We start from the raw sequence: 9624 nt of genomic DNA on the forward strand, positions 1-9624 counted from the left end.
AAGGATAGTTTTCTTTAAATCAATAGAACGATAAATTTCATCATGCTGTTAGCCCACCCACACAAACGTACAGGTAAGTTGAGTCTTTACATAGACAAGACCCTTATGTAAGAAAAACGTGGCCAGGCCAAGGCTCACACCTGTAATCCTAGCACTTTGGGAGGCTGAGGTGAGCAGATCACCTGAGCTCAGAAGTTCCAGAGCAGCCTGGGCAACATGACAAAATCTTATCTGTACAAAACAATAGAAAAACTAGCTGGACATGGTGGCATGTGCCTATAGTCCTATTCAGGAGGCTGAGGTGGGAGGATCCCTTGTGCCCCGGAGGTCAAGGCTGAAGTGAGCTGTGATAACACCACAGCACTCCAGCCTGGGTGACAGAGTGACACTCTGTCTCAATTTTTAAAAATATAAAACAAAAAAGTACAAATTTATCAATCTAATTCACTACTTTAACAGATTAATGAAAAAGTGCGGTGATAATCACAATAGATGCAGTGTTTGATGAAACTCAACATATATCCAAAATGAATACTCTCAGCAAACTAGAGCAGAGTGGAATGACTGACTGTTGAAGTCAATCTACAAAAAAAGTACGGTAAATATTATGTTGAAATGTTGAAATTTTTCCATTTCTGATCAGGGATAAGACAGGGATGTCCACTATCACCATTATACCAGTGGGTCTGCCCAATGCCCCTAAAATCAGAAAAGGAAATAAAAGTGTTTAAAATGGCAGCAACAGGCCGGGCGCAGTGGCTCATGCCTGCAATCCCAGCACTTTGGGAGGCCGAGGTGGGTGGATCACTTGAGCTCAGGAGTTCAAGAACAAACTGGGCAACATGGCAAAACCACGTGTCTACAAAAAATACAAAAGAAAACAGAAAAAAAAAGTGGCAGAAACAAAATTGTTCTTATTCAAAGACGATATGATTCTGTATGTTGAAAACTGAAAAGGATCTAGAAGTAAACTTTTAGAATTAATAAGCATATTTAACAAGGTTGCTGGATAGAAACTCAATATGTAGGAATTATGCCTCTACATACCAGCTCAAACAGCTAGCATATAAAATGTCAAAGAATGATACACATTTCAGAGCATCAAACACCTGGAAATAAAATTAACAAAAGATGCACAAGACTTCTTTGCAGAAGGCTGTAAAGCTTTATTGGGAGAATTTTAATGGTCAAATTTCCAACACAGGAGCAGCCTGCACCATTTCAGCGTGTCTTCTTTTAAGGCTGTGATTGCCCTTCATCTGTAACAGAAACATAACTGTTAGGAACATGATTTAGCAGCAGATTATTTAGATGACCCTAAAGGCACACAAAGGACACTACAATTTGGGTTTTATAAAATGGACTAAAAATAGAACTCTAAGGGAGATCCTGTGTCTTATAGCCAACTAAACCTCTGTATAAACTTTGAGGGTAGACCTGTAGAATTTAAAGGTAATTAATTCCGTAAACATCAGGTGCTTCCTTTAAATCCAGAAGCACTTATAATTAACAGTCAGCAATTTGGAAAACACATGTGTAAAACATACTTCGGTGGATTACTCAGAAAGTACTGGAGTCATGGTCTTTGAACTTCAAATCTTACCAACTGATGCCTCAAAATCTGAAACCTACATGCAACATTTGATATGGTTAGAGATCATGTATGTGTCTACAGTCTTACTAGAAATAGTGGCTCATGAAGACTGACAGTGGGGCAGGGAGTGTGCGTAGCACAGGCATCTTACTCACACCCATGCTGAGCATCACTGACCTACATCCCACAGAAAATAGAAACTAAATGGTCTCTCACCATTTGATTATTCACTCACTCAAGGTTTCCTTGGAGAAAGATTTAAAAAGCACTTATTCATTAAGGGCCAGAGAATCCCAGCCTGGGCAACACAGTGAGACCTCATCTGTATAAAAAATTTTTTTTAACAAAACAACATCAGTCAGGCATGGCAGCTTGTGCCTGTAGTTCCAGCTGCTCAGGAGGCTAAGTTGGGAGGATCACTTGAGCCTGGGAGGCTGAGGTTGCAGTGAGCTGAAATCGCACCACAGCACCCCAGTCTGGGTGACAGAGTGAGACTCGTCACTCTGTCAGAGCGACAATTCAAAAATTGACAGTACCTAAGAATAGGCATTCAGGTCTCCACACAGAAAAACTAACATGAAGCAGAGTGCCCGCTCCCTTTCTTAGTAGCAATGAAATCTCAATTCAGAGGTTTTCAGATGACTCAGGCCAGGGTTTCATGATTTATGATAAATAAATCATGTAAAACAGATGATCTCTGTATCCTATGCATTCTATGCAACAGGATCAGAGTATGAAAGAACCAGAATGGAAAAGGATTTTAAAATATCTGACTTAAACTCACTATTTTTATAAGACCAAAGATAGGTTTAGAAGGTAAGGGATTTGCTCAGAATCTCACCAATGCTGTAAGAGCTGGTATTAGAACCTGCATCCGTGCTTCAGCATATTTCACACCAACTGATGGGTGTTACAAATGTGTTATGTATTGATTAAAAGCAGACCTTTACAAAAGCATCTGAAAATCATGAGCTATTGGTTTAAGGATTTATACTCAAAAGTTATAATTCAATATGGCTTTGACTCAGTTTGTTTCTGTATCTGACAGTCTATAAGTTGGCTGCTGGGACCTGAACTACGTTTCAAATAACCTTTATATAAGAATTCTATTATTAAGGAGGCAGTATTGTTACCCCTGTGTTATTAAAAACATAATACTGGGTCAGGTGCAGTGGCTCATGCCTGTAATCCTGGCACTTTAGGAGGCTGAGGTGGGTGGATCACCTGAGATCAGGAGTTTGAGACCAGCTTATGCAAAATGGCGAAACCTCATCTCTACTAAAAATACAAAAATTAGCTGGGCGTGGTGGAGCATGCCTGTAATCCCAGCTACTTGGGAGGCTGAGGGAGGAGAATCACTTGAACCTGGGAGGCAGAAGCTCCAGTGAGCCAAGATGGCACCACTGCACTCCAGCCTGGTTGACAGAGCGAGACTCTGTCTCAAAAAAATAATAATTATTATAATATGATACTGTGGAAACAGACACCCTACAATTTGCATGCCTAATGGATTGCCTACCTTCCTCAGGTGTTTTCATCTCCTCTGGATTTGGCAGGCCCAACTCCTGGACATCAGGACCATCTCCGTGCTCACACCCAGTCTTCGGGTGAACCTGTTCCTGGCTATCCGCTTCAGGCTCTGGCCCTTAAAAAAAAAAAAAAAAAAAAAAAAAAAAAAAAAAAAATATATATATATATATATATATATATATAATCAATTTAAGCAGTAAAACATGAAATATGAACAAGAAAATAATATTCATGCTCTCAGTGTTATTAAATAAAAGCTTTCACTAGTGTAATAATAAATGTGTTGATAAGAATCCCAAGAACATGATTTCAGGAGTCTGTTGGCAGAAAACAGGAAAACAGGGTTTTCCAAATATTACCCTCTTCCTTTCCGAAGACTGCCCTCAGACAACTTTGTTGCTGCCTTTGCACTTCTTTGTTATTCTACTTCTGATTGTCCTTATCATATTAAATGACTCAAGACTGAAACCCTGTCTCTCACAGCACTTACACTCCTGGCACTTAGACTCCTACATGGCATGAGTAGCCACCAATAAACGCTGAGTGAAAAAAGTTCTTTAAAAAATACATGAAAAATCCCCCCAAATCCTGAACATTCTGCACACCAACTTGTCTATCCTCTTCAAAAATGTCCGTATCCTGAATGACAAAGAAAAATTAAGGAAACATTCCAGATTAAAGGAAACTAGAAACACATGACAAGCACATGCAAGACGTGATCTTGAACTGGACTCTGGATCAGAAAAAGAAATTCTATAAAGGAAATTATCTGGGCCAGGCATGGTGGCTCACACCTTTAATGCCAACATTTTGGGATGCCAAGGTGGGCAGATCACTTGAGGTCGGGAGTTCAAGGCCAGCCTGGCTAATGTGGTGAAATCCCGTCTCTACTAAAATACAAAAAAAAAAAAAGAAACATTTATTTGTCAGGCACTGTGGCAGGGCTGTAACCTCAGGACTTTGGGAGGCTAAGCTGGGTGGATCATCTGAGGTCAGGAGTTCGACACCAGCCTGTGCAACATGACAAAACCCTGTCTCTACTAAAATTACAAAAATTAGGTGCCTGTGGTGGCATACGCCTGTAATCCTAGCTGCTCGGGAGGCTGAGGCAGGAGAATCACTTAAACCCAGCAGGTGGATGTTGCAGTGAGCCAAGATTGAGCCACTGCACTCCAGCCTGGGTGACAGAGTGAGACTCCATCTCAGAAAAAAAAAGAAAATTATAATACTGTGGAAACAGACACCCTACAATTTGCATGCTTAATGGACTACCTACCTTCTGCGGGCAGTTTCATCTGCTCTTCATTTCGCAGGCACACCCTCTTGGTATCAGGACCATCTCCAAGCTCACACCCAGTCTGTGGCTGAACCAGTTCCTGGCTATCAGCTTCAGGCTCCTGCCCATCAGCTTCAGGCTCCTGCCCTTAAAGATAAAACAAAATTATCATTTTAAGCAGCAACACATGAAATATGAATAAGAAAATAATATTCATGCTCTTGGTCTTATTAAATAAAAGCTTTAGGTACTGTAATAATAAATGTGTTGATAAGAATCCCAAGAACATTATTTCAGGAGTCTGTTGGCAGAAGACAGGAAAACAGGGTTTTCCAAATATTACCCTCTTCCTTTCTGAAGACTGCCCTCAGACAACTTTGTTGCCTCCTTTGCACTTATCTATTATTGTATTTCTGATGGTCCTTATCATATTAAATGACTCAAGGCTGACATCCTGTCTCTCATTAGCATTTAGACTACTAGCACCTAGCAAGTTATATGGCATGAGTAGGCACCAATAAATGGTGAGTGAAAAAACAGTCTTTAGAAACTACACAAAAAAGCCCAAAGTGCTAAACGTTCCGCAAACCAACTGGTCTATCCTCTTGAAAAATGTCAGTATCAGCCAGCCGGGCGTGGTGGCTCACACCTGGAATCCCAGCACTTTGGGAGACCGAGGTGGGCGGATCATCTGAGGTCAGGAGTTAGAGACCAGCCTGGCCAACATGGTGAAACCCAGGCTCTGCTAAAAATACAAAAGAAAAAATAAATTAGGCAGGTGCGGTGGCCATTGCCTGTAGTCCCAACTACTCAGGAGGCTGAGGCATGAGAATCTCTTGAGCCTGGGAGGCAGAGTTTAGAGAGAGCCGAGATCTTGCCACTGCACTCCAACCTGGGCAACAGAGTGAGACTCCGTCTGAAAAAAAAAAAAAAAAAGAAAGAAAAAAGAAAATTATCTGGATAACTGGCAAAATCTGAGTATACTCTGTATATTAAATGACTGCAGGTTCTCATTGTTAAATGTCCTGAGTTTGATCATTGTGCAGTGATTATCCAAGGAATGACTTTTTCTTTGTTCTGAGGATATATCAACACTCTCAAGTACTTAGGGTAAAGGGCCATAATAGCTGAAACCTTATCTGAACAATGCAGCATTAATAAGAGTAAACATAATATCCGTAAGTGTGTGTGTGAGTGTGTGGGCAGCAGGGTAAGAGAGGGAGGGAAGAGATATGAAAACAATGGAGCAGAAGCTATTAACAATTGGTGAATCTAGGTGAAAAGTATATGAGTTCATTGTACTATTCTTGCAAGTTTTCTACAAATGTTATGTCTTGAAAATATATAAAGTAAAAACTTGTAAGAATATATGACAACTACACTGAACTTTAGGAAGACAGAAGTTTTTTTTTTTAATTGTGGTAAAAAATACACATAACATAAAATTTACCATGGTAACTAATTTTAAGTGTTATGGTTCAGTAAGGAGTTATGGTTGCAACATTACCAGCAGCTAAGAACAAACTTTACATGTTTGTTTTCCTATATAATGAAACATTTATTTATTTATTATTTATTTATTTATTTATTTATTTATTTATTTGCGATGAGGTCTCCCTATGTTTCCCAGGCTGGTCTTGAACCCTAGGCTCAAGCGATCCTCTCACCTCAGCCTCCCAAGTAGCTGGGACTATGATTGCACAGCACTAAGCCCAGTTTGAGACCTTTCTACTAAATGACAATCTAAGGATAAACCACAGGACATGTATAATACTTATATTCGGCCATAGAGTACCAACAGCAGTGTGCATCAGCTGAGAAATCTGAAGTCTACATCATGGATAGGATTTCAGTTACAATTACAATGTCAGTTTCTGAAGGATTGAGTAGCTGGATGGATTTGAGGACTATGGAAAATCTTACAGTCACGACACCCATTGTCTACTGGGGTAAACAGAAACTTAACTTTGTTCAAATAAAGTTATATTTAGGTCCAAAGGTCCTAAATGTAATATTCCATAAATGAACCCCATGTAGAACAAAGCACCAAAAATAACACTATTTGTGAATTACAGCAAATATACTGTCTCACGCTGAGAACAAAGGAATGGGTGGACAGCAATTAATGGGCATTGTTGTCAGTCTTATTCTAGATACCTTTAACAGTGAATCCTTAGAATAATCCATGACCTGAGTTAGGTAATTGTTTTGCTTCAAAATATTTTATCTCGGAGAAATTATTTCCATCTCATGTTAATCTCAGGATAATTCCTTTTTTTTGGTTTTTCTAACCATAAAAGGATTTAATCACCTCCTAAAAGCCACTTAAAAAATCATACTACACCAGCTACCTGTATGGCAGTATCCTGAATTCTCCAGCTTTCAACAAACTTACCACATAAAAATATCAAAGGAAATGGTGGCCAGCAATCAGCAACTCAGTTTTTGGAGTTGCTCCTGCTCCTCTGAACTGGGTCTATTCCTGGGCCAGTACTAAGCTACATTACAGTAAAGCATTTGAGTTTTAAGCACTTTCAGCAAAATCATTTACTATTGTTACAGCAACATAGATGGTAGGAAGACACAAACTTTGGAACAAAACACAAATTTTGTATTCACCAGTCAAGTGTTCTTGGACAAAACACAATCCCCGGGCCTCCATTCTCTCATTCATAAAGTGGAGAAATTTTATCATAGTGAGGGATTTATTTCCCCAAGGTAAGCTGCAAACTATATCCTCTTCACTTTTCCAGTCAATTTCTAGGCATCGTTTGCATGGCTTTCATTCCTCCTGTTCCTGGTATGTGACAATGCATGAGACACACACACACACACACACACACACACACACCCCAACAGGCATTCTTCTTCCCTTTCCCTTCACCTTGAGCTGCAGATGCTCCCTCATCCTCTCTCTCTTCAGCAGGTGTAGAATCCTGACTTTGAGTTGGTGATTCCACTTCGTCAGGTTGCTCATCACTGGACTCCTTGTGGTAGGGAATATGTGTGTGAGTGTGCAAAGACAAAAAGTTTTGTTATTAATACATGTCAAAAAATATATACATATACACACAGAGAATGCATAGATGTTTCTGATCATAACTAAACCTAAAAATATTTCTCCAACTTTATTCTATATGGTTAATAAGGCTACTCTACCCACAGAAAGGTTACTGCGAGAAAAGTTACCCACAAGGACTTTGGAAGCTATTGCACTCTATGTTGGAATAGATGTGTATAATCTATGTGTCATTCACAAGCAAAGCATGAGAAGGAAGTCATGGCCAAAAGTTGGAGAACACAAGAGAAAAAAAAATCCTCCTGAATCAATATTTCCTTCATGAGATGCCAGAATCTTTTTTTTTATCAGCATGAACTACCTTTATTAGTGTATCTATACTAATGCAACAACACTATCACAAAAATTAATTTCTGCTAATAGAAAACATCGAATTAACGTTAAAGCACTCAACAGCATAGGCCCAATTACCTCAGAAGATTCTACATAGATCATTGGTCTACGCCGATAGATTAATCTTCTTAGAAAACCCATATTTCACACTGAAAAGAGAAAATTGTGATTGGGAACATGCACTTGAGAGGACAGCTATATTCGATCACTTCCATGGCTAAATGTTAACTTGTCATTTTAATTTTGAAAATACTCTCAAAATAAGTCCCAGAGTTAAGTGCAAGTGTGTACGTTTTCTGAGTGCTTGCAAAGCCACTTATGCTCCCCAAGCTGGCAGAGCAGTCATCTTAAGGCATGTGGCAAAAGGCAGAGGACATTATTTTAAAATTTCTTTTAGACACAGAATCTCGCTCTGTTGCTCACGCTGGAATGCAGTGGCGTGATCACACTTCACTGCAGCCTCGACCTCCCGCTCACGCGATCCTCCTGCCTCGTCCGGAGTAGCTGGGACTACAGGCGCGCACCACTGCGCCCCTCTGACAGAGGACGTTTCTGATGAGGTTTAGTTTCACAAGCGGACTCCACATGAAAACACTAGTGAATCACAATTCCCGTGACTGCTGCTTTTGGCACACTCCCACTTACTAGAGCCATTCACCCCCCTCAAATCAAGTTTGGTTGGGCCACACAGCCTCTCCCAGTCCTTCCCATTGTTTCCGGACCTTCTATGGCAGAGGTGAGACCTTGCCACGCTTCTCACTCGGGTGTTTCTCACTCGGGCACTCCCCACTCCACACCGCTGGGGGGCGCTCACCAGCCCACAGCCTTCCCAGGTTCCAGGCCCCTTCTTTACCGCCATCTTCACCACCCACCTCCCGCCTCGGGGCCGCATTCAGGACTCAGGAATGTGCCCTGTGTCATGGGTTCCTACCACCTCGGGACTTTGACCCCTCCAACAGCACCCGCACAGCACTCGCCTCATTTTCACCTGAGCCCCTGACCGCTTCCCCTTCATGGCCCACTTTCCTACCTGTCCTGGCCCCTTCACGACCACAAAGCCAATGGCGGCGTCGCAGCCTGTGAGGAGAAGGAGAACGAGCTCGAGGCCCTTCTCTTTTGGAGGCCACTGAGGCCCTTCTCCCTCAAAAGCCACACACCACCAGACCGAGGGGCCCACCGAACCTGCCCGAAGCCCACTGGCTCCGCCTGAAGCCCATTCGCTCCTCCTCACCCTCACTCACACTTCAGCCCCTGGGAGGACTGGCCTGCGGATCTGCCAGATGAGTCTCAGTAGAGGAAAAAAGTGTCCGGACAGCAGGAACGCGACTGCACACTCTCACAGCTCCCTGGCGTTCTCCACGTGGGCGAAGGGGCCGACGGGAAGGCACCCAGTGAACATGCGCACTGAGGCTAGCATCCAAAGGTGGGGAGGGCTGCAGTTCCCAGCCCCACACCCCACACCCCCGATTTTCATCCCCGTGAAGATAATGGAATCCGACCTCCCTCTGCTGTTTCATATGCCTCGGGTACTCAAATACCTCAAATAGTGCTCCCCTCAAAACTCATTCCATCTTCAACTGAGCCCCCCTCTCCTCCAGGGCCCTCTCTTGCTCTGGCCCTGCCATAGGGACAAGGACCATGGTGGCTGCCTGTGAAGTGAGGTAGACGACCTGCTAAAACAGAAATAGTAACATACCTCATAGCATTATACAAGACTAAGAGTCTCATAACTAAATATTAAAAATGTCTAGCATATAATTCAAAATTACTCAGAATATGAAGAACCAGGAACATAGGGCCACTGAAATAGGG

The 9624-nt window shown here is 41.9% G+C and overlaps 1 protein-coding gene across 3 annotated transcripts; it reads right to left on the bottom strand.

The window, feature by feature from the left end:
• Positions 1-425: 425 nt before the first annotated feature.
• PAGE1 (PAGE family member 1) lies at positions 426-9170 on the bottom strand. 3 transcript variants are annotated; one of them, XM_055106451.1, is made up of 7 exons: positions 9054-9169; positions 8843-8889; positions 7891-7961; positions 7285-7387; positions 4401-4547; positions 3114-3239; positions 426-1259 (listed from the first exon to the last, which is right to left on the bottom strand). In XM_055106451.1, the coding sequence occupies exons 3-7, from the start codon at positions 7951-7953 to the stop codon at positions 1237-1239; spliced, it is 462 nt and encodes a 153-aa protein (XP_054962426.1). In that variant the 5' UTR covers positions 7954-7961; positions 8843-8889; positions 9054-9169; the 3' UTR covers positions 426-1236. The 3 variants fall into 3 exon arrangements, with proteins under 3 accessions (XP_054962426.1, XP_054962427.1, XP_054962425.1); XM_055106452.1 differs by lacking the exon at positions 8843-8889 and having other exon boundaries at positions 9054-9170; XM_055106450.1 differs by lacking the exon at positions 8843-8889 and having other exon boundaries at positions 426-3239; positions 9054-9170.
• Between the last annotated feature and the right edge of the window lie 454 nt (positions 9171-9624).

Source organism: Pan paniscus, chromosome X (assembly GCF_029289425.2).
Source record: "Pan paniscus chromosome X, NHGRI_mPanPan1-v2.0_pri, whole genome shotgun sequence".
Taxonomy (NCBI): Eukaryota; Metazoa; Chordata; class Mammalia; order Primates; family Hominidae; genus Pan; species Pan paniscus.